The sequence below is a fragment of the Crinia signifera genome, chromosome 1 (assembly GCF_055691185.1).
Source record: "Crinia signifera chromosome 1, ASM5569118v1, whole genome shotgun sequence".
In the NCBI taxonomy this organism is placed as follows: domain Eukaryota; kingdom Metazoa; phylum Chordata; class Amphibia; order Anura; family Myobatrachidae; genus Crinia; species Crinia signifera.
In genome coordinates, this window is record NC_139217.1 from 448963602 (window position 1) to 448988585 (window position 24984).

The 24984-nt window shown below is 46.9% G+C and overlaps 1 protein-coding gene across 2 annotated transcripts in view; it reads left to right on the top strand.

Moving 5' to 3' along the window:
* DAB2 (DAB adaptor protein 2) overlaps positions 1-24984 on the top strand; it is a 135227-nt gene that overhangs the window by 57285 nt on the left and 52958 nt on the right. For both annotated transcript variants that reach the window (XM_083154403.1, XM_083154412.1), the window contains exons 2-6: positions 797-989; positions 10255-10394; positions 18028-18126; positions 22682-22813; positions 24471-24554. In XM_083154403.1, the coding sequence (XP_083010529.1) occupies positions 902-989; positions 10255-10394; positions 18028-18126; positions 22682-22813; positions 24471-24554 (543 nt within the window). In that variant the 5' untranslated portion in view covers positions 797-901. The remainder of the gene's footprint in view (positions 1-796; positions 990-10254; positions 10395-18027; positions 18127-22681; positions 22814-24470; positions 24555-24984) is intronic.

Here is a 24984-nt window from a genome sequence, read left to right on the forward strand (position 1 = left end):
TTCTTGTGCGTTTGTGAAAATGCAGGCAAGCCCAGGCATTTTTGGGGTGGGTCTCTGTCGTCCGGGCTGACCACTTCCAGCCTGGTTCTTCTGCAGATTAGTGGAAGCCCGAGACTTAAGGCCCATACACACTGGGCGACTTTGAGATGAAAATCCTCTCAGTTTACTCATTTCAGCGTCTTTCAGCTCGAAAGCCGCCCAGTGTGTGCAAGGCAGCGGCGAGCGCTCATGCCCGCTCCCGCATCATCGCTGGTCCGGCCGCTCATCTGCTGGTATTACCAGCAGATGAGCGAGGGAGTGGACGGATTTCCATTCGGTCCTTCTATGGAAAGTTGCCGGAACCCTGGGAACACCGCTACACTGGGCAAAAAACGCTCAGTGTGTATGCACTGACTGATTTTCAGCCCAGCGATTTCCCTCATTATCGTTGTCCATACACGCTGGGCAAAAACGCTCAGTGTGTATGGACCTTAACTCAATCAGATTCTATTTATTTTCTTCTAGAAGGTGCTTAATAAATAAATATTCTATTCTGAATGGTTGCCCATAGCAACAATCCATCTTTAACAGAACTACACCCCTATGTCTGTTATGTTGTTTTTCAAAGCAAAAATGCAATTTCCATAATGACATATTTCACCAACGGCTTTCACACCGACAGGGTGATTTCCCGAAGCATTTTGACAATGTGTAGATTATAGCATCAATCTTCAATGTGGATTATTATTATTGATATTATTGGTAGTACATACCATTTTTTTTTACAGCATATCATTTTTTTCCTCTTGGCTTATAGGTGTAAATATGGCTTTCTGCTGAGGGTGGATTTTCGGGGGAGACCCTCTGTTACTGATAGATTGTGTCTTGAATGCTCCTGACGTTTTGAGGCTATCCTGCAAACATGTCTACCGATGTAGAATCAAGCACCAGTACCACCGCTGACGTGGCTCCAGCCACCAAACCCGCGGTGAAGAAGGAAAAGAAAAAAGGTACGGTCCGAATTTTCTATGTTGGACACTATGTCACGTTTAAAAAATTACATAACTGTGATACTCTGGCGCTGACTAGTGTATATACAGTATATATACTAGTAAGCCCACTCAAAGCTAATGCTTCCAAAGCTAGTAGATGTAGTTTCACTTGCTGCCAACAGATGGCAGTGTTTCAGAGACACACAGACACTAGACATATAATATAGATACAGTGTATATATATATATATATATATATATATATATATATCAATAGTACAGAGGGTGGTTCAGGTGTTGCGCTAATGAAGTAAAATACCAAGCTGCAACTCTGAAGTGTCCCTTCTGTTAGGGAGGGACACAGACACAGAACTATGAAAAAGAATGATCAGAGTGCGCTCCGATGTTCAACAATGAGACGTAAACTTTGTTCGAAAAGGTATTCTCTTTATTAAAAAATTCCAACGCGTTTCGTCAACACAACTTCATCAGGGGCCACGCTAAAAGTGGTACAGAAATAAAAAAGGGGGGGGGAGAACTATAAGTATTCACATCAAGATATTTCATAGGATGTACAATAAAAAATACATAATAAAAATAATAATTTTAAAATACATAATAGATATATATCACTATCTACATAGACACGTATTGGGAATAGAAGCGTGACGAGGGAAGCCAGCCTGTGAGGGTGAACGTCTTAATGTTCTGATAATGTTTAAAGATATTCTAATGCAGTTTAGTTATGCTAGTTATTAAGTATAATAAGACTAAAGATAATTTTTCATTATTTTGCTTCTGTTATCATCACCTTAATAACGCAGTAATTATTTATTATGCCCCATGCATATCCTCAGTATGTAAGGAGAAGCCCAGTTGTTGGCACAGACACAGTTCTCACCAGAGTTAGAACTTCTTGCTCTTCAATATACTGTATTGATCCCTTAATGTGTATGAATATGCCCACAAACATTGTTGATAACTATATTTAGAGTTAATGCAGCGGGTGTAGGTGAATGCACAGCGTAGATGAATTGCACGATGTGGGTGAATTATACGGTATTGCACGGTGTAGGTGAATTGGACATTATTGCACACGGTGTAGGTGAATTGTAATGTATTGCGCGGTGTAGGTGAATTGTACGGTATTGCGCGGTGTAGGTGAATTGGACGGTATTGGACGGTGTAGGTGAATTGGACATTATTGCGCGGTGTAGGTGAATTGGACGGTATTGCGCGGTGTAGGTGAATTGGACGGTATTGGACGGTGTAGGTGAATTGGATGTTATTGCGCGGTGTAGGTGAATTGGACGGTATTGCGCGGTGTAGGTGAATTGCACATTATTGCACGGAGTAGGTGAATTGCACGTTATTGCATGGTGTAGGTGAATTGTACGGTGTCTGTGAATTGCACGTTATTGCGCGGTGTAGGTGAATTGTACGGTATTGGATGGTGTAGGTGAATTGCACGTTATTGCGCGGTGTAGGTGAATTGTACGGTATTGGATGGTGTAGGTGAATTGCACGTTATTGCGCGGTGTAGGTGAATTGCACGTTATTGGACGGTGTAGGTGAATTGTACGGTATTGGACGGTGTCGGTGAATTGCACGTTATTGCGCGGTGTAGGTGAATTGCACGTTATTGCGCGGTGTAGGTGAATTGTACGGTATTGGACGGTGTAGGTGAATTGCACGTTATTGCGCGGTGTAGGTGAACAATGGATGACACCCTTGGATTAGCAGCAACAAGGGGGAATACAAATAGCTGCCTATTACGCCACCAATAAGTTGCGAGTTGTCCAAGTTATTAAGCTACTTATATACAGTATGGAAGGTACTGCACTTGATATACATTATAGCAGTATACACAGCATAAAGGGCACTGGCATTTATATAGTTAATCCAACCATGTCTGCTGGAACCCACAAACATCTGGCTTGCATGTAAAGTGTTGAATGAACTACCCACTGAGACCATAGAAATGTGATAGGGCTGGCTCTCTGGGCAGATTTACAGTCTCTGTGCGGCTTGTCAAGGTTTATAGCACAACACTGCACCATTAGAATATTGTTTTACGCCATAATGTATGGCGTCCACAGGTTCTGAAATGTTTTATTCTCCGTGCTAACAGAAGGGAACAAAATCATCCTTATTCATTAAAATTTGTATTTTAAGAATCTAAAAAATAACTGTTAAGCGTAGTATCACAGTATAAGACGAATAATAGAGATGAGCGATATTTTTTAAAATCCGTTCAGTATAATGTTTATCTGGACAGCAGAATTTTGCAGGTTTTTCAGGCGGAATTCGGCCCCGTGTTCCAGGCGGAAGTCCCGATATTGTTTATGTTCCATTTGGACTTTACCCTTTATTACATATCACCTATTGTAACGTGCGTGGATGTAAGCAATGATGGTGGTGGACTGAGCCCTCAGCCGGGACCGCTGTTTAGAACGGCCACGGCGAAGCGCTACAGTAGCTCTGTTGGCCGTCCCGGGCAGGTGACCGCAAGCTGCAGAGTACTAGCCTTCTCCTTTAGTCGCCGCGTTCGAAGGAGCAAGTTAAGCCCGCTCCAACCCCGATGCAGCCAGGTTTTAAGTGGGGACAAACCCACGACGACCGTCAGGTACTGGACCAAAAGGAGGATCTGACTACCAGGGCCTATCGGAACTAAACACCCTAACTACCGGCACCTGGCCAAGGACGGGGAGTGTGACCGAGTCACAGGCACCGGAGCAACCAATAATGGGGTACCAAACACAAAACACGCCAACAAAAAATGGTACAATATCGGTACCCCAAAATGGGTGTGAACCCACTAACGTTAGCCTCTCCAAACCCCGGAGAGCCAGGCAAAGTAAATAATTTAAACAACCAAGGAAAAAGGGCAGCTTGCCTGCAGAAACAATAAGTAAGGAACCAGGCTCCACCGGAGCATTTACGTGAACAGACCGGACCTTCCGGCGGCACAAGATGGTACAGTGCACACCTGGAGTGACTTGGCAGGACCAGATGGGAATATCGCTGACCAAGGGGAATCCGGAGCAGGGAACAACCGCAGCAATATGGCAGCAGGAACATGGCTTAACCACGGCAGACGGTAATGGCACAAGGACGGTGCACGGTTGTATCACAGCAAGGACCGGGACAACAGAGAGCAGGAGGCCCTCTGTGAGAAACAATATCACCAGCAGGGCTGAGCTGGGCCAGATCCCTTAAAAGGGATCCTTTGGCCAACCAGCCGCCGCCACCAGACCAGCCCCCTATAATTAGACATTTATATCAGGTGGCCGAGCGCGCGCCGCCCGGCAACCCCTGGTTGCTAAGCAACCGCCAGGCGCCGCGGCCTGTTCAATGCTAGTGTCCCCCGGACAGGCGGAAGTGATGCGCCGCGGCCGGGCGGACGTGACCTCACCTGCCCGGACACCGCCTGGGCGCCGGGCGGTGCCGCAGCAGCAAAATTGTCAGCGCTGCTGTCACATATTGCTCATAAGAACATGTAACGTGGAACATAGGATTAAAAGGCTTAGGCGCCCATTTATTACCATCCACATCTGATGATGCGGATGTGCAGTGATAACATCGGCCCAAATCACAATGCCATGATAGACTACATCACATGGATGTATCAATTATCGATGCATGTGCCGGCATCAGCTCTACTCCACCGCCGGCACCCTTCTCCCCGTCACGATGACCCCCCCTTGCACCGCAAACCCCCCCAACACACATACACACTGCTGGTGTACTCATCGGCTCTTGCAGTGCTGTCGTTCTTCCTTCTCCTGTGACCCTCGATGCTGTAATGAGCTGCCGCTTTGCAGCTTCACTTTTCTGCATCGGGGGTCACAGCGTAGCAAGAGGCACCGGAGATGGGCAGCCCTCACCAAATACTATTCCCTGAGGGGGGTATGGTTTTATTTATTTTTACTTTTTTTTACACTGTGAGCAGCCTGTGTGTCAATCATTCACACACACAGCTGATCACCATGGCCCAGTTCCTGCACAGCTTTCTCTGCCTAGGAGCATAGAAAGCTGTGCAGAAGCCCAGAATTTGGAGAATCTGAGCCCTCTGGTTCATTTGAAATGTGGTCAGATCACATTTCCAATTATAAGTATGGGAAATGTGATCTGCTTACTACTGAAGGGTTTGGAGCAGTTTTCACGAAATCTGCTCGAAAAGCCCTTTAGTACATTCAGCTGAAGCTAAAATAATGTGAAAAAGGGTGTAAAAACATCCCTTTTACAAGATCCCTGGGTATGACTGCTAAGAGTGTGTGATTTAAAATAAAGGATAATGGGGTAGAGGTACAAAGCAGTGATAAGGGAGGAGAAGTGATCCATGGCAACCAATAAGCTTCTCTGTATAATTAATTATTATGCAAATGATAGATGTTACATCTGTGCTGATTGGTTGCAATGGGCAACTTATCCTCTGGCTCACTTCTCCTTTATCACTGCTCCAAACATCTACCCCAATGCTAACTATTACACTATCCGTACTGCCTAAAATACAATCACAGTATTAAACTAAAGTCTCAGGCAACAGTGCTGCTGACGTTTATAATGGCACATTTTATTGACTAAAACATAATACATTTGTTTACAGAATTAAAGAACAGACATAAACACAATCAACCACACAAGCCAAACATTCAACTCTTCCAATAACATAACCCACCTGTCCAGGTGATGTAGCCATTTCCCGGTCAGGACAATTGTCCTACTATACTACAGATCACACCATGAGAAGGATAGCACACCTAAAACCTAAAACAAACATTAACAAGCCACAAAACATTCAGCGCAACTCAACAGGTAAAGAACACGATTGGGAGGGTGAACCAAGGCATTTAAACTGCTTAGCAACTACTTAGAAACCCCCAAACAACTACTTAGAAACCCCCAAACTCCTCCTTCTAATTGTTTGTATTGGACAAGAAAATCGACAACTAAAACGCTAAGGGGGTATTCAATTAGGTGCCATATTTTTCAATAGTCGAAAAATCGTCACTTTTCAACATTTTAAAGTCTAATTTAAATTTGACCTATTCAATTAACCCTTTGTTTCAAGTGAATTTGTAAAAATAGGTGTGAAAATTGCCAAGCAAACATTTTTAATCATCATAATGACCTGTAATGTTTACCTTATATAGGAAATATAATCTTTTTTTACACATCATTTATTTGAATTTATATAACAAATGTGAGCAACGAAGGCATTTTTTTTTGCAGCTATTTTGCGCGTTATGGAAGTCGAGTTACACACACGCCATTTTAGGATAGTATGGCCGCCATTTTGGTTCGCAGAGTTGCGCAAATAAAGTTTCCATACCCGAGTATGTGTGACAAAGTGGACCAGAAGAGTAGCCATACTATCACACATAAATTCATAATAACACACTTACAGTAAATGAAATATAGTTAAAGGTTTAGAACGCCACACATAGCTTAGTTAGCCCTGCATACATCTGTCTGTATCATGTTTAGTACCGTTCCGTTCCGTTTCTTATGCGTAGTATTCCGGTCATTGCGAATATTTCACAATATACACGGCTCGACAGTTATGGACATAATCCATATTCCAGGGACAGTTTCTGTTGAAAGAATGTAACAAAGGAATCTAGATGAAACCGGTTCTTATCACTGCTGACGCCGAAACCACCAAACAAAGGACTCTTAAAGTTCACTCCCCTGGACCTAGCCAAACCAGGTGTATCATCTTACCCCCCAATCACAGCTGACCTGACATACGACCTCTGACCAATGAGAACGGCCTTTGACCTCCCCTTTCTGACCCTATAAGATAGGCGACCCAGAGCAGCCAAAGTCTCTTCGGCACATCTACCTTTCCCTGACTGTCTACCGGACTATAGTTCAGCCCTGAACGATAGTGAGCTCTGACCGGACTGCGCTTCGCATATTTAATGAGACGGGTAACGGTTGCATTAACGGTATTTATCCTTATTGTATTGATTGGCTGGTTGTGTCTTGTATCTGTATTCTTTCCCCTTAGCAGAGCCTGTTTAGTATTCATTGTTAGCATATTGTATCACTTGTTAAACCTGTATTTTCTATTCCTGTAACCCCCCTTTTGTCCATTAGGGACTTAAATACAACCTTTTTATGGAGTTCTTATCTCCTTACTTCTATACTGTGATTTGTGTCTGTTATTCGCATTTAGCGATAAAGGTATATTACGGACACTGTCCTTAAAGGTATATTCGCAGATTAGAGACAAAGTACTGCGAAGGAATCTCTGATTAAGGTATTGGTTCTTGGTGTACAATATACAATCAAAGGTACGCTACGCTGCGCTACGTTGTGTTCGCATGTAGTTAGGTATAAAGGGTACGCAGGTTGCGGACTTATTACGTAACCTGCGCTTTTCACTTATTGTCTCTCTGGTCATATTTAATCGCCATTAACAGCGTTGACACTCAAATGTTTAATGTGTAGATTTATTCACTCCGGCACAGTCGGAAAACATGTAGGGGGAAATTTACTAATATGTGTATTCTACTTCACATATGATGTTGCTATAGACAACCAATCAGATCCTGTCTACTATCTTCTAGAGGGTGCTAAATAAATAAGTAGATTCTGATTGGTTGCCTATAGCAACATCACATGTGAAGTAGAATACACATCTTAGTAAATTTCCCCCATAGATCGGCCGATCCACATCTTGTTCTCAAAACTGCGGCCATATTCGACTTGTTTTGTCATGTTTTGCTGATTCACTCTTTTAGGATGGTTTTGCGTCCAGTTTTGTCAAGTTGAAACTGCATTGGCGAAAAATGACTAAAAAACAGTGTACCACCAGTCACCAACCCACTTGTTATTCGACCGTGCCGGTGTTTTCGACAGTCGTAAAATCTGCATTTGAATTAAATAGGTTATATGTAAACTCCACCTAAAAACTGAGAAAAGTGCAGTTTTTTCGACTGTCGAAAAAATGTGTCACTCAATTGAATACCCATTCCTGTTCCGTTAGGTGAATCTGAGGATGGCAAAACCATTTCAACCTTTGAGTGCCAAGTGAATTTGTCAAAATAGGAGTAAAAATTGCCAAGCAAACATTTGTATTCCTCATAATGACCTGTAATGATTACCTTATATAGGAACTATTATCTTTTTTCTACACAACAATTTTTATTTGAATTTATATAACAAATTTGAGGGACGCTGATATTGTTAGTGGATATTTTGAACATCCCTCACAGAGATCTTGGCACTCAAAGGGTTAAAGAAAATGTTTTAAATAAAATTTCAAGACATTTACCGTATTTTTCGCACCATAAGACACACTTTTTCTCTCCAAAAAAGTGTGGGGGGAAGTGTGTGCGTCTTATGGAGCGAATACTGGAAAAAAAAACGTGCTAAAAACTCCTGGATGCTCAGGAGCTGCAGCAGAGCCCACCCCCCACCTCCCCTGGTACTTGTAAGCAGCTCAGAGCGGCCCGGGCAGCAGGGGTCATGTAGTGTGCTGTGGGGTCCGTTCAGCGAAGAGGATATCGTCAGCGGGGTCCTTGTGGCAGTTGGGAACTAGTAGGGCTACTAGTTCCCATCTGCCGCAAGGACCCCGCTAATTATATCCCCTTCGCTGAACGGACCCCACAGCACACTACATGATCCCTGCTGCCCAGACTGCTGTAAGCTCATACCCTCCAACTGTACCGATTTAGCCGGTACAGTACCGTTTTTAAATGGTCTGTACCGGCTAAATCTAACTGTACCGAATGTACCGATTTCTGAGGTGGCTTCTGGAACTCTGGGAAATGTAGTCTTCACCTGCCAACTGTCCTTTGTGTAGTATGAGGCTTAGACTACATTTCCCAGGTTGCACTGCAGGGGGCCTCAGCCGGACTCCAGTCCTCACCTTGATTAGAGATTTCTCCCTGGAACCCCTGCACCTCCTCTTCGTTCCCAGGGGATTGCAAAGCCAGTGCACCCCAGGCCCACAGTGCACAGGGGCGCTCCCTGATACCGTATTTGAGCTTATGGGCGGGCGGCTGAGGACGAGGAGGCCCCGGGGGGCACAGAAAGCAGAGTGAGTGCTACTATGATACCTGGGGCCCCGGGTATATGATCTTCTTAAATGACGCCAATACACCTTCGGAAAGGGGATTTGGCCACACCTCCCTTTCCCACTGAACACGCCCATTTGGCCACGCCCCCTTTCCGAATGTGCACCGATTTCATCCCTCCAGATGTTGGAGGGTATGTAAGCTGCAGGGCTGTCTTAATGGGGCCCTTGGGCAACTGCCCCTCCACCCACTGACCGCGGCACTGTTTAACACATACTCTACCTGCGCTGCACCGCTGGACCCGCAGTGCATTACTAGTGCCGTCGGAAGTGGCTGGGTGACAGCAGCCGCCAGCCGGGAAGGTATCGCTGCAACCCGGCCCTGGGCACAGGATCCCGCTCCCTCACTGTTGTTGCTCCAGGAACGAATTTAGAAGGGGCGACGACAGCAAGCACAAACAAAGTCTCTGAGCCTGTGCTGGAGCTGCGGTAACTAAGCACATGGTAGAGAGCAGGAGACGGTGCACCCGGGACATGTTGTGTGTGGGCATGCTGCAGACCGGCTGCTGCTACATCTACAGGGCTCTCCTCCTCGCCTCCCCCACACTCCTGCAGGGGCTTCCCATCTAGAGAGATGGTGGGTAATGTAGTAGTTGGTGAGTAATGTGAGAGCTGCCTGTCTCCTATGGGGGTCCATAAGCTGCTGCCTCCAGGCTGTGGCCACCTGGGGACTGCATAGGACCTGAAATCATTATCCCATTGCTGCTCCTGCTACTGCTGGTGGCAGCAGCCATGGTGCACATTTCTGTGAATGCTAAGTGCAGGACGGGCTGGCAGTAGTTCTGCACAAGTATACACAGCATAACTATTAGCAGCAATGAGGTACCGCTTATTGACAGTGTGGCAGGATCACTGATGTACAGTATGATCCTTCCTCCCCTGTACTCTGTGTTTTTAGGCAGCAGCAATGGGCTGGACGGGGGAGCGGGCATTACACTATTTATTCAGAATATTTTTTTTCCTGTTTTCCTCCTCTAAAACTAGGTGCGTCTTATGGTCAGGTGCGTCTTATAGAGCGAAAAATACGGTACATTTTTCTGTATAGTTGCTGAGTATTAGAGGCTGAGCATGCTCATACAGCGCTGTAGTTCTCGAAACTTCAGGAATAATGCGACGTAGTTCCAGTGACTGGTCAGGATTACTAGCGAGGCTGTGGTTTGTGGGAGATAATCTCATGGTTTCTGGATAATTGCAGGTCCCGAGAAAACAGATGAATTCCTCTTGGCCAGATTTAAAGGAGATGGCGTACGTTACAAAGCCAAATTAATTGGAATTGATGATGTACCGGAAGCGCGGGGAGATAAAATGAGCCAGGATTCCATGATGAAGCTGAAGGTAAGCTTCCTGCTGTACATACCGGATGAGCATTGTGTCCCGTTGCTGGCAGCAGCTTTCATCTTGGAGATAATAGTTCCTTGTTTCGTATAATGTCTCTCTGACAAGGTCAGTGGGCAGTCTGCAGACTATAGAATTTATAACGAACAAAAATAATTTCTGCCTGAGGAGACGTTCCACAAAATAATCTGAATGTTCTATATCACAGCCTATGTATTTTATTTTAATGATGTTTGGCATTACAGGAGACATGTTTCATAATCAGAAAGTAAATGTGCATGCTGGGAGAGGACCAAATTTGGTACTCTTTACCTAGAACGGCGCCCGCGATCAGAATCGCGGGCGTCGGGGGTAAAAAATCGCGGTAATCGCGGGCATCGCGGGTAAATCGCGGGTACATCAAAATCGGGTACCCGCGATTACCGCGATTTTCCCATAGGGAACAATGTTAAAAAGCCTGATTGACCGCGATTTTACTGTAAAATGCCTCAATGCCCGCGATTTTCCCATAGGAATCAATGTTAAATGGGCTACAGAGCCCAAATAGCCCCAATTAACCCTTAAATGTCCCCCCAATTTTTGTACGCCACCCCACGATCCACGCCAACCCGAAGCGTGGCGAGCGCAGCGAGCCCGCGAGGGGCGGCGGTACGCGTCCTCCGACCTTTTCATGCCCTACTATCCACGTCGGCGTGGAGTTGAGAATAGAATAGTGTGGCGAGCGCAGCGAGCCACCGAGCCCGAAGCGTGGCGAGCGCAGCGAGCCCCGCGAGGGGACGCGGATACCTTCACAGGTAAACGCGTCCCTTCGCGGGCTTCACAGGTGTCCGCGTCGCCACGGACACCTGTGAAGTCCGCGAGGGGACGCGTATAACTGTGAAGGTATCCACGTCCCCTCGCGGGGCTCGCTGCGCTCGCCACGCTTCGGGCTCGGTGGCTCGCTGCGCTCGCCACACTATTCTATTCTCAACTCCACGCCGACGTGGATAGTAGGGCATGAAAAGGTCGGAGGACGCGTACCGCCGCCCCTCGCGGGCTCGCTGCGCTCGCCACGCTTCGGGTTGGCGTGGATCGTGGGGTGGCGTACAAAAATTTGGGGGACATTTAAGGGTTAATTGGGGCTATTTGGGCTCTCTAGACCATTTAACATTGATTCCTATGGGAAAATCGCGGGCATTGAGGCATTGAATGCAAAATCGCGGTCAATTAGGCTTTTTAACATTGTTCCCTATGGGAAAATCGCGGTGATCGCGGGCATCGCGTCGCGGCCGTTTATGTGCTGCCCGCGATGTCGCGATCACCGCGATGGGCGCCGTTCTAGGTAAAGAGTACCCCAAATTTACATCTGTCACTCAAAGTGTGTGAGTGTGTGTCTAACGCTGGGTGGAGCCTCTGACTCACATGACAGAGAACCAGCCCAGTCAGTGAGCCCCAGTGCCAGACACCCTCTGCCTCCCCATGCTGCCCAGGAACCTACTCCACAGCCACCAGGTGAGCACCCCCCGACGCCCCCCCTCCCACGATTCGCAGCAAAACACCCGCCCCCCTCCCGCAATTTACGGCACCCCGCCCCCCGCGCGCGATTCGTGGCACCCTCCCCCCATGCTACCCCCCCTCCCGCAATAGGGCACCTCCCAGGATTCGCGGCAACCCCGCGACCCCCCCTCCCACGATTCACGGCACCACCCCTGCAAACCCCCCCTCCCGCGATTCGCTGAGAACCCCGCGCCCCCTCCCCCGCGGCACCCACCCCCCGCGACCCACCCTCCCGCAATTCGCTGCAAACACACACCCCCGACCCCCCTTCCGTGATTGGCGGACCCCCAGCAACTCCCCCTCCCGCGATTCGCGGCACCCACTCCCCCATCTCCCGCAATTCGCAGCACCACCGTCCGTCCCCCCTGACCCACCCTACCGCGATTCACGCCCCCCCCCCAACACCACCCCCCCGCGCGATTCACGGCGACCCCAGGATTGCACAAGCAAAACACTGACATGGCTATGGTCGAGAATGAAAAAGGTTGACATGAGTTTTTGAAAAAAAAAATTCTTTTTTTTTTATGTTTTCATATTGATTCTCATGTGTCGACATAGACACCAATGAAGTGCCACACTTATGTCAACATTTACATGTGTTGACCTTTCTGTGTTTATTTTTTCCTGTGGCGATTCGCCACATGTCTCGACATGGACACCAATGAAGTGCCACACTTATGTCTACATTTACATGTGTTGACCTTTCTGTGTTGATTTTTTTCTTGTGGCGATTCGCGGCACCCCCCGCGACCTCCCCCTCCAGCGATTCGCGGCACACACACCCCCCCCTGCGACCCCCCTCCCGCGATTCGCGGCAACCCCCGCCACCGTGACCCCCCCTCCAATGATTCGCAGCAAACCCCCCCGCCCCCGCAACCCCCCTCCTGCGATTCACTGCAAACCCCCGCGCCCCTCCCCCGCGCGATTCGCAGGAACCCACCCCCCGCGACCCAGCCTCCCGCAATTCCCTGCACACACACCCCCCCGACCCACCCTCCCGTGATTGGCGGACCCACCAGCAACTCCCCCTCCCGCGATTCGTGGCACCCACTTCCCCATCCCCCGCAACCCCCCCTCCCGCAATTCGCAGCACCACCGTCCGTCCCCCCCCGACCCACCCTCCCGCGATTCACGCCCCCCCCCCCACGCGATTAACGGCAAACCCAGGATTAAATGGCACAAGCAAAACACTGACATGGCTATGGTCGACAATGAAAAAGGTTGACATGAGTTTTTGAAGATTTATTTTTCATTTTTTGAATGTTTTCATATTCATTCTCATGTGTCAACATGGACACCAATGAAGTGGTACACTTATGTCAACATTTACATGTGTTGACCTTTGTGTGATAATTTTTTCTTGTGGCGATTCGCGGCACCCCCCCCGCAATGCGCGGCAACCCCCCCACCCCGTGACCCCCCCTACCGCAATTCGCGGAACCCCCCTCCCCCCCCGCGACCTCCCACGAATCGCGGCGACCCCCCCCTCCCGCGATTCCCGGCACCCCCCCTGTATACCCACACACCCCTATCACTACCCAGCTTCCTGCTCTCCTGAACCATAACTTCCACCACTGGGGAGTCACTGACGCTGTGTTGCCCACATACCCCTATCATGCCTCATAGCCCAGCCTCCTGCTCTCATGGACCGTAACTCCCACCCAGTAGGAGGAGACACTGACTCAGGGCCACCGTCCTGTACTTCCTGTACTGCCACGCTGGACCCCCACCCCCTGGCAGAAGCTGCACAGTGTCTCCCACCCTCCTCTTTAGTCCCCCTTATGCCCACACACCCCTATCACTACCCAGCCTCCTGTTTTCCTGTGTCGTGACCTCCGCCAGTGGGGAGCCGCTGACTTAGAAACACCCTACTATACTATTGCACACACACCTAAACAACTCGCACACACAGCCCCCCACACCCACAAATGTCACTGTACCATCCACACTATCAATGTACATCTTACTCTGTAACCGCTTTTTAATTAAACAAAACAATACACACCCCCTTCCACATCATATGCTCTCTATTTAACACATTTCACCTATAACTCAAGTTGCAATACAGGGCATCTTACATACAATTCTAACCATATGTCTCACAATACAAACGTTCACAAATTAAGGGGGCGCAGCCCCTTACGACGGTGTGAAGAGCGCACGTAGGTCGCGATGAATCACCTAGTATATATATATATATATATATATATACAGTATATAGCATGCCTGGAATCAAACATTGATGTGATAGCTATGTGTATTGTAGCCATTTTCAGCGATAGTGTTAGGACCTGCAGAAAAGTGGGGTCCCGTGAAGGGGGCTGCAGGCTTAAATGCATTGATCAATTCATGAACCAAATCTCCACTATTTATTATCAGTTAATTTAGTGTGTGCAGAGCCCCTACAATGTCTGTTTAAACAATGTGGTCACAAGCCATAGGGCACCCCAAAACTAGGAAAGGTGAGTGCCGATGTTAAGTGTATATACAATATATATATATATATATATATATATATATATATATGTATATATATATATATATATATATATATATATATATATATATATATATATATATATATATATATATATATACAGGTAAAGTTCTCCTTATCCGATATGCTCGGGACCACGAGCATTCCGAATAAGGGATTTTTTTTTACATACAGTACTTACCTGTCCCCTGGTGGGTCCCCGATGGTCCACGGCAGGCCTTCAGCTTCATCTCCAGCATCTCCAGCGGTCCTAGGAGTGCAGTGTGCGAGTTTCCAGGCGCGCTGATGATGTCACCGGCGCGCGCACACTCGCGCAATGCACTCCTGGGACCGCTGGAGACGACGGAGAGGATGCTGAAGGCCTGCTGTGGATATGGGATTCTCAACCTGTATATATATATATATATATATATATATATATATATATATATATATATATACCTGTATCATTGTGCCAGGTACTGTTCACTGCACTTCCCTTACTTACTTCTTTCCTATCTTAAATCCATATCAGACAGCACATTGGTAATTGCAGGGGGGGGGGGGGGGCAGACCATCGATTGATATTTTTCACTGGCCAACACTGATCGCAAGTGACGCGTAGCCCTGGACTTATTCAGCATCTGCATATCAGCATAATCAAGGCCGGAGCTGACGTCAACACCCCCCCCCCCCCCTAAAAGGCTCGAGCCTGCTTGCATTTTCCACGTCTGCGTTTATTCAGTCACGCCTGCTTGCTGTCAATCACCTAGCGAATGGCTAGCGGAGGAAAAAATTAGCAGGACTTCATTGCTGGAAGGCGTCGCACATGTGCATAGTGGACCAGAGGCATGCACAGTATATTGATACTCGCCCCCTTGGCGAATTCGCACAGCAGCGATCAGGTCTGAATTGGGCCCTACGCGTGCTAACAAATGAGTACACAAATGACAAAATAATATTTGATAAATCAGTTAAAATAATAGAAGATATACAGTAGAAATTCAGAATACGTTATATCACGGCAGCAGGGAATACCTAACCTCTTCCAATCTAGAAATCGGGGCCCTTAAGGCCTGCAATGTTACAGGTCCATTTAAGCATTGGGTAACACGTGTGTGTGATGTCATGCACTGTTTCCTGTCAGTGGCTGGGTGAATGTCTGCTCCTTGTAAGCACAAGCTCCAGGTGTATGTCCCCTGAAAACAAGGAATTCCCAAAGACCTGCGCGTGGTCAGCAGACATTGGCACATAACCCCTCTAATGTGATGTCAGAGAGGGGGGTTCCAACAGAGAGGCTCCTCATGCACCCGCTCCTCTCTGCCTGTGGTCAACATTAAATACATATCCTTTGAATCTAGGCAAATGCCACAGGACACACCTAAGGCCCCCCATCCACGTGGTATAGCATGCAACCTCGCATGCAACACCATGGCAACTAGCCCGGAGGCTCCCGGAAGCTAGATCGCATGTGATACATCGTATGCTGTCATTTTGCATACGATATATCACATGCGATCCCATTCACATCCCAGGGATATGAAGATCTCTGGATCCGATGTACGATGCACAGGATCTTCGCATCGGCTTGGAAACGTAAGTATATGACATATGATTTGATACGATTTATCGGGTCAATGCGTCCAAATCGTATAATTATACCCAAGTTTTAGTTCTGTTGTTTCATTTCAAAAGGTTCCCCTGATATCAAGACAGCTAATGTAAAATCAATGGACTCATTCCCTGCCCTTAATGAGGTTTAGATTTACATACACAAATTAATCTATATACACATTTCTGACTCAGTCAATATTATTATTTTTACTGTGCCCTGACCTTCACACCTTGGTTACACAATTCACAGCATCAGCACCTCCCACCTGACCCGCGCCGTTTGGGATATTTGTAGCGATTATTATTAGTTGTGTGAACGTTTTCTTAGAGAGGATTGGTTGGCCTAAATGTATTCTTGCACCAGTTCCACAGGATCCTCACTTAAATACTCTGTGTCTCTGGGGAGCCAATCTCCTTTTGCAGTCTAACTCTAAGATACATACAGTAGTTATTAACAATTTTATTACTAAAATAATGTGAAAAGGAGTGTTTTCGGTGATCAGGGACCCAGGGACCACACCACACACGATGCACCCATTTCTTATAAATATTTATTACCCTCAGGAGTCCCCAACGCTGGCCACACAGCTGCTGAAATCCCTCCAAAAATGGCCATGCCATGCTCTAGCTCTCAGATTCCTACAGCCCGGCACTAGTCTTGTTAGGGATGGCCATCATTGCCATTGCAATCAATGGTTGCCATTGATGGCAATAGTGCAACTGGCCATCGATAGTGTAAAACTGTGCAATGGATGACCATCAATGTTTTTAACTATCGATGGTCATCCATTTTTTTTTTTTTTTTACAGACTGGCCTGTAGGCTAATCAAAACATGGCGGCGAGGCTTCACGGGTGTCGGGGGACCGAGCATAGCCTCTTGGGGAAAAAATAAAAATGAAACTATTCGTTTATGCTGGACATCGATGGAGGGAAACCATCTCGCAAAACTATTCTACATCGGCCATAAGCCATCGATGATTTTGAATCATCGATGGTCGATGGCCATCCCTAGGTGTTGGCAGGGAGTAGGGGGCCCGGACAGAGGAAGCTGCACATGGGCCTCCTCAAACACCCCTGTTAGCTTCTGTTTATCTGACACTACATCACCTACATAGAACCATACTGTACTTCATTACTGCTAAAGAGTCACAAACATAACATACTTTACATTCATCCACTACAGTAGCCACGTTAGTACATACGTCAGAGAGTGGAAGGATAATACAAATACATTTCACCTTTGTTGGTGCACTGAATTGGATCAATAGATACGATAGCTTCTCTGCTTCATTCATTTCTTCCTCCATCAAATCTACTGTACCTCAGCCAGACATTACATTGGTCACAGTGCACCCAGTACTTCTCGGGGGGGGGTCTTATAATACAGGTTATCTATTATCTCATGCTGGCCATCGGGGGCACTGCGCCCATTACCAGCCCTGCCACCAGGTCAGAAAGCCAGTATTGCTGCCTAACCTGGGCTAGTGAAAATATACATCGCATAACTACAGTCTTTACACTCTTTAAATACAATGTTGTTTAGGCGAAATAAGTGTTAATTACGCCTTTTTATTATGTGCGCACTAATAATACATTATTTAATACAAGCAGATGTCCATTGACATAGTGTAAGGGGTTCTAGGGGAAATGAAATAATCACCCTGTAAAAGTATATAACAGCGTTCCACAGTGCTGACACCAGGAGCAGAGTATCCACAGACTTGGGTTATATTGGAATTCCAATTAGATAAAATGTTCATTATTTTTAACAATGGCCAATGATTTGTGACATAGGGGTGATTTATAATGGTCTTATGTTCCATTTAAAGGGAGTGGAACAGTTAAACTGGCGGATTCAGGCAGCCTCAGGCAGATTCTTGGGCAGCCTATTTATAGATCCGGTAATGACGGTATATATATTTTAGGCTTAATGTACGTTCTATTATAATAATGCACATTTTCTACTGTGAAATATAAAGATCTCATTATATTTATTTATTTTGCAGGGAATGGCGGCTGCCGCCCGATCTCAGGGACAGCACAAACAGAGGATATGGGTCAACATTTCCCTTTCTGGGATAAAAATCATTGATGAAAAAACTGGTGTAAGTTCTACTTATGGTATTCTGCCCATTTCTCCGCTATCCCCCCTCACACACAATAGAGGCGTGTGCTGGAAGATCTGTGACTGTCCCTGGGAATTGAATATGTAACCCCAAAGCAAGACTTCGACTTATGAGTATTTTAGTGGGGTTAGGTATCGACCATCGATGGTTATCTTAAATGCCAATATTAGTTCGTTTTGTCATTGTTACTAAGACCCTGATGGTTCCCCTCCTAGTTGGTCCGGGGACACAGAGGTTAGTTTCACATCACCAATGAATCCACAAAGCCCCGCCCACAGGTCCTGATTGGCCCAAGTGCAATTGAAGGAAAGAGTCAATGGCCATCACTATTTGCCCATCTTTCCTAACCCTGCTCCAATGTTTTGCACCGTAAAGAGTAACGTTTACCTGCAGAGGTAAGGGTGACTCTCTCAGGAAGAGTGCAGCTTCTATGGGGACAGTTTGGTTTAAAAAAGCCATATTGCAATTCTGATAGTGATCTGACTGCGGGAGTTTTTTCAAACACCTCTTGTAACATGGCAGTTAGCAGCTGATTGGCTAATACGTATCTCATCTCCAAGGCTTTGTACATCTCCCCCACAGTATTATAGGTTGTTTACTGCTGGAGAGTGTAGAACAAAACATATTAGCGATGTAAGAGGACGGCAGTGCCTTCTGTGCTGCCCCCTGAACCTATGATGTCATTCCAAGGGGGAGGGACAACAGGCTCCTCCTGTAAGTAGAACACGGCAAAGACTGCAGGGTGCCTATCTGGATCATCCATCTGGCTACTGGGTGCCAATCTAGGCTCCCTGCAAGCCACGTACGGGTAAATTGTATACCCGAGTCTCTCTGGGCCTTGGAAGTTGTATTATAGATTTATGTGAATATATTTATATGTTTGTTTTCCTGGCTGTGCTGCCAAGACCTGTATATAGCCGAGTCCAAAACACCCACCCTCTACATTTTTTTGGAATGAAAATAAATGAAGTAAGGAAACATTTTGAAGAGAAATATTCTAACACTGGCGCTGGCTGCAGCCTTAGTCATCTGCAATGTGACATTCCAGTAAATGCAGCTTTTATGCCGTCACTGGACACATTAGCTGTTAGAGTTTACTTACTTTTATGTTCCGCAGCTGTTTAAATATTACATGTATAGATGGCGTGAGTAAGGAGCCAACTTTCAGGAAAACATCGGACGTTTAACATATAAAGATGTAACGCGGCACATCGTATAATCGGGCCGCTAAAACGGCACTAATACGGCTGTGTTCAACTTGTATGACCCATTTAAAATTAGAATGAAAGAAACTGCATGAAATCCAAATTCTTCTAGTAAACAGCTGCTGAAAATGTGTTCGGTTCAGTTGTGTTTGGAGTTAAGGTCAGCCAAGCATCAATGCATCCTATAGGGGGTTATTCTGGTTCACTCGCAAAGGCAAATTCACTCTCTGATGGACAAAACCATATGCACTGCTGGTGGGGCTGATGTCAGTGGCATAACTAACATTTTTGCGCCCCCCGCCATTATGGAAATCACCCCCACACCCGCCCGCCCACGTAAAGTTAAGCACCCCCTTACCCCTCCGCATGCTGCCGCCGCATTCCAGGTCCCGCAGAGCAGATATCCTCCTGACTCCGTCTCCTTCAGTTCTAATGAAAAATTACACCACAAAATGGCTGCCACCTAATAGAATGCTTTCATCTGAATTCCAAAGGGTAAAAGATAGGAGCTCTATTGAAGATGGGATGTCATATCAACCAATCAGATTCTATCTTTTGTTTTATAGAAGGTGCTAAATAGGTAGAATGTGATTGGTTGCTATGGAAAACATCCCATCATCAATAGATCTCCCATTTTAGTAACTTTAATCCCAGTGAGGCCCAGTGTTAGGCATGCATCTAACCCAGTGGTTCCCAACCTTTTTTCTCTCCCGTACCCCTACCCCTTGATTAGGCTTTCATTAATGAGTACCCCTCCTCTCAATTTGAAATTTCCACAGCACTTAAGAGCGGAGTGGTATGCATGTCTTTATATTAAGGAGTAGCGGAGGTATTGGTCTGCAGTCAGGAATCGGGTCCCTATATGTCTGGCCGCTGGATGTGTACTGTCTCTGGGGATCCAGCTAACGCTTGTGGGATTAATGCCACCACTTCCTCCACCCGTGTCAGTGCGGGGCAGGTGAATGCTGATGTCTCAGGGCAGCGCGGGTAGCTTACAGTGGATTGCTGGTCAGGCAAAAGCACGAGGAGATGCTGATGACCCTGCAGACGGAACCTGAAGTGACACAACGTGGTTCATCTCCACGGCAATGAGAGTTCTTCTACCATCGGAAGACTTCTTTCTCTTCTTCCACCATTACCAATATTATTTTCAAGTACCTCTAACCGGTCTGCAGCATATCCCCAGGGGTGCACCTACCCCAGGTTTGGAACCACTAATCTAATCTGTAGAATTGGGGAATGCAGTACTCGCCAGTAAATTAACAAGGCTATTAAGAAACCAGCCCCGTTCCAGCCACATAACACCCATTATCTACTCCATCCAAGGGCTGGCTGCCGCTGTAGGATGACGAATCCCTTCCAAGATTGGCTTTCTGACTTCCAAAGCCCTACATGATCAGGGCCCAAGGTTCCTGAAGCAGCTTCTGATTCCATACTGCCCTCATAGATTACTGCAATCTGTAGATGAAGGACTTGTAGCAGAACCTAGAACCTCCCTGATCTCACCTAAGGGTTGAACTTTTAGCTCCAACTCCATGGAACTCACTTCCCCAAACAGTAGGAGGACCTTTAGTCTAGAATCCTTCAAAGGTACTCAAGACTTTCCTTTTTAATCTTCGTAATGTTCCTTGTTAAGCTTATTTGAATTTTGCATTGCCAATTTTTGACCGATGGTCATTAGCGGGCTATCCAATTATAGGCTGAGAAAGGACACGCTATTGTGCGATAACACTGGTAATAGGGTCAGAGTTTTCCAGAGCGATGGGATGCCAGACAATCTGAGATTTTTAGTGGCAACTATTTACAAAGCAACACCACGTTTTAACATACGAGATCAGCTTGCGTCCTGCACTACTGGCAAGCTCAGATCATATTATACTGTATATGTCCATTTGATCGGAGGCCCCCAAAGCATAATCACCGATAAGTATTGGTTACCAAGGCTAATTGGATAGGACAACTGCTAATAGGATGCCCCCTTAGTGGTTGGTGTTTTTGATGTTGCAAGCATTTGGAAGAGTATCAGCAAAATAAAAAAAAAAATCTGTGGATTTTTGTTTTTTAATATAATAAATCTCAGAATGTTGTGTACAGCAGAAGTACATTTAGTAGGTTTGGTAGTAGAGAACGATCTGTCTTCATCTCCAGAATCAGCGCGTGTACTGAGCACATTACTCACAAGCTGTGAAAGATAATTCCATATATTGAATTTTTAATAAATGACCATGTTATTGTCAGTCGATGTTACAGTAGACTTTTTGTTACCTTCTGGATACAGATTGATCGTTCCCGGCGAAAACAACAGACCCGGCAGCATTATAAGTTTGGAAATCTCTTTAATAACACTAGTAGATATTGGTGGTGGTGGGGGTGGGGGAGGGAGGGGTGTAAGCGAAGGGCACCAGATTTCCTCTTTATTGCTCATTGTGAGGGAAATGTATCAAACTGTTTAAAGAGTGGAGAAGTGAATAGGTGGAGAACTTGGCCATTGCAACCAATCAGCTAGCGTTTATCAAGTATAGTCAACAAATAGATTGGGCTGATTGGTTGCTATGGGTGACTTCTCCACACAGTGAAAAAAATGCCTCATATTTAGAAAAGGGCTCTATGAAGATGGGGACATGAAGGAGTGGCCAAGCCACAATTACTGGCCCCCCCTTCGTTTCCATCCTTACTAGCGGCTGCAATAATGTTAATTCCGGCGATGCCCCATAGAAGCCAATGGGCTTCTATCGCAACCCTCCGCCGCCCCGCGCCGACCCCCCGCCGCCCCGCATCGCCCCCTCACCTGTGTCCGGGCAGCACAGCGCAGTGCTGCCCGGACCTGTGACCTCCTCCCTGCACTGATCCTCTTCCGGGTGCAGGGAGGAGGAGAGCCCGGCGCAGCAGTAGCAGCGCCGGGTGTGGGAGGGAGGGGAGAGCCGCCGGGACCTGCTGGGACCCGGCGACTCTCACCGCAAAGGACAGCTCTTAACGCAAGAGCTGTCCTTTGCCTTAATTATCGCATATGTTACAGCATATGCGATAATTAAATATGCGATGAGCGGCGAAGGGGGGCGGAGATTCTTAGAGAGTCTCCCCCTTGAAGCTTAGAGAATCTGGCCCCTGATCCCTAGAGAAGGGGATTGGGCCCAAGACAGTGGGGCCCACCGGATGTTTCCCCTATTGCCCGGTGGGCCGGTCTGACCTTGCCAACTGCAGTATATGAAGTGATCCTTCTTACTACAGTGTTTACAAATGTAAGTTTCATGCTGGATTTTGACCGTCATTACTCAAACCCTTTGTTGTATCTGGATACTTAGGTTCTCTGCTTTTTAATTATTTCCTAGGTAATTGAGCATGAACATCCAGTTAATAAGATTTCTTTCATTGCCCGGGACGTGACGGACAACCGTGCATTTGGATACGTCTGCGGAGCTGAAGGACAACATCAGTTTTTTGCCATTAAAACGGCGCAGCAGGTAAAGTATGGACGGGTGATGGATGGGGCACAAGATTTCTCATTGATTTGGATTAGTAGGGAATTATTACTGGTGGAGGTCATTCAGAGTTGTATTAATTGTTTCATATTTTGCTCTAGTTAACTGTCCAGGGTTTAGCTAATGACCCATGTTGTACAGTGATGTCATCTGTTTGTGCATTTGCAATACTGATGGAGTAGATCTCAGCAGGGCCGGCGCCACCACTAGGCAGCTCTAGGCATTTGCCTAGGGTGCCGGCACCAGGAGGGCGGCAGTTCACCCCTCACCCCCAGCATGGAGGGTTAGCGAACTGTGTAAAAAACTTGCGGCGCTGGCGTCCCTGCAGTGCTGGAGCGGGCAGGGGTGTCCGTGCCGCGGGGAACCTGCGGCGCTGTCATTGTGTATAAAGCTGGCGGCGTCCCTGCAGTGAATAGAAAATAACTAGTGCTATGTGCGCGGCGGCGCGGGAAGCGCTAGTTATTTTCTATTCACTGCAGGGACCCCGCAGGCGGCCGCCAGCTTTATACACAATGACAGCGCCGCAAGTTCCCCCGCGGCACGGACACCCCTGCCCGCTCCAGCACTGCAGGGACGCCGGCGCCGCAAGTTTTTTACACAGGTACCACCACCGCCCGCCCCCCCCAGCACCGGGGCGCCCCCACCCCGACTCGACTGGGGCGCTCCGGTGCCTTGCACCGGCCCTGGATCTCAGTTTCTTTTTCCTCCTGTGCAGATGCTACACAATTATACAGTACAATCAGAGGGTCCCCATTAAAATGGTATCACCCAGAAAGCTAATCTATAACAATCCACTAACCCGCCCCACTGGTCTAATAAGGCAGCCCTTTGATGTAGGGAAAAAAAGAGATGAGCAATAAGACAAGTAAATGCAATGCATCAACCAAGACATCTCTATCTGTTTATTATGCAAATTGAAAAATACATATGCAGATAAACTTTTGTAATTATCTATAGGGGGCTAATTCGGTATCAGTTGTAATTTTGACAGGATTCACAAAATTACAACGGTTGGCGCTTGACAGTGGGGGGCCGCCCAGCACGGGGCAAGATCTGCCCATAGGGCCTGATTCATACCCAGTACCAGATGCACTAAGCTCCAAAAGTGATGAAATGGAGAGTGATAAACAGCCAACCAATCAGCTCCTGCCTGACATTTTTCAAACACAGTCTGTGACATGGCAGGAAGGAGCTGATTGGCTGGCTGTTTATCACTCTCCATTTTATCACTTTTGAAGCTTAGTGCATCCGCAGCCTGAGTGATTACCGAATGACCGTACATGCGCATGGAACACAGTGTGCATGCGGAAGCAGTCCTTGCGCGCACAACCATTGCTGGCCATTCGCAAGTGGATTAATAGGCGCCAGGCTTTGGGTGCGTAACGCCGGCGACTTCTGGGAGTGCCCCAGAAAACGCAGGCGGCTCCTGGTTGTTGGGAGGGAGGTACGCTGATGACATCAGTGGTTCCGATCTCCTCACTGCCATCGCAGCGCTGAGTAATCGCAGCTTACGCGGCGCTGCACATAAGGGGGCAGTTCAGGAATCTCTGAGATGACATCTGGACCTCTCTGCGCGGCATCAGATGTCTTCAGCTTATCACAAGCTAATAAGGACCTTTCTATTTTTGTTTGTGTCCAGGCTGAACCTTTAGTTGTGGATCTGAAGGATCTCTTCCAGGTCATATATAACGTAAAGAAAAGGGAAGATGAAGACAAGAAGAAGGTACGTTCAGTTATACCATATAATATAATATCCTCTGCAAGGGGTAGAGACACCATATAAATGTTGGCACATTGCTCACAGGTGAGAAACATGGGGCCTATGTACTAAGTCTTGGAGGGAGATAAAGTACCAGCCAATCAGCTCCTAATTGCAATGCTGTGTTTGAAAAAATGACAGTTGGGAGCCGTAACGTTATCTCCATCAAAGGCTTAGTAAATAGATACCACAGTTTTAAAAAACACCTCATTATTTATTCTCCCTGGTAGGTCCTGAGACACTTGTACTGCTAAAGCAGGGGTGGCCAAACCGGTCCTCGAGATCTACCAACGGTCCATGTTTTCCAGATCACCTAGCTGGTGCACAGCTGTAGTCATTACTAACTGTCACATTTTCAAACCTGCTGCATTCATTCCTACTTTAGATCCACAGG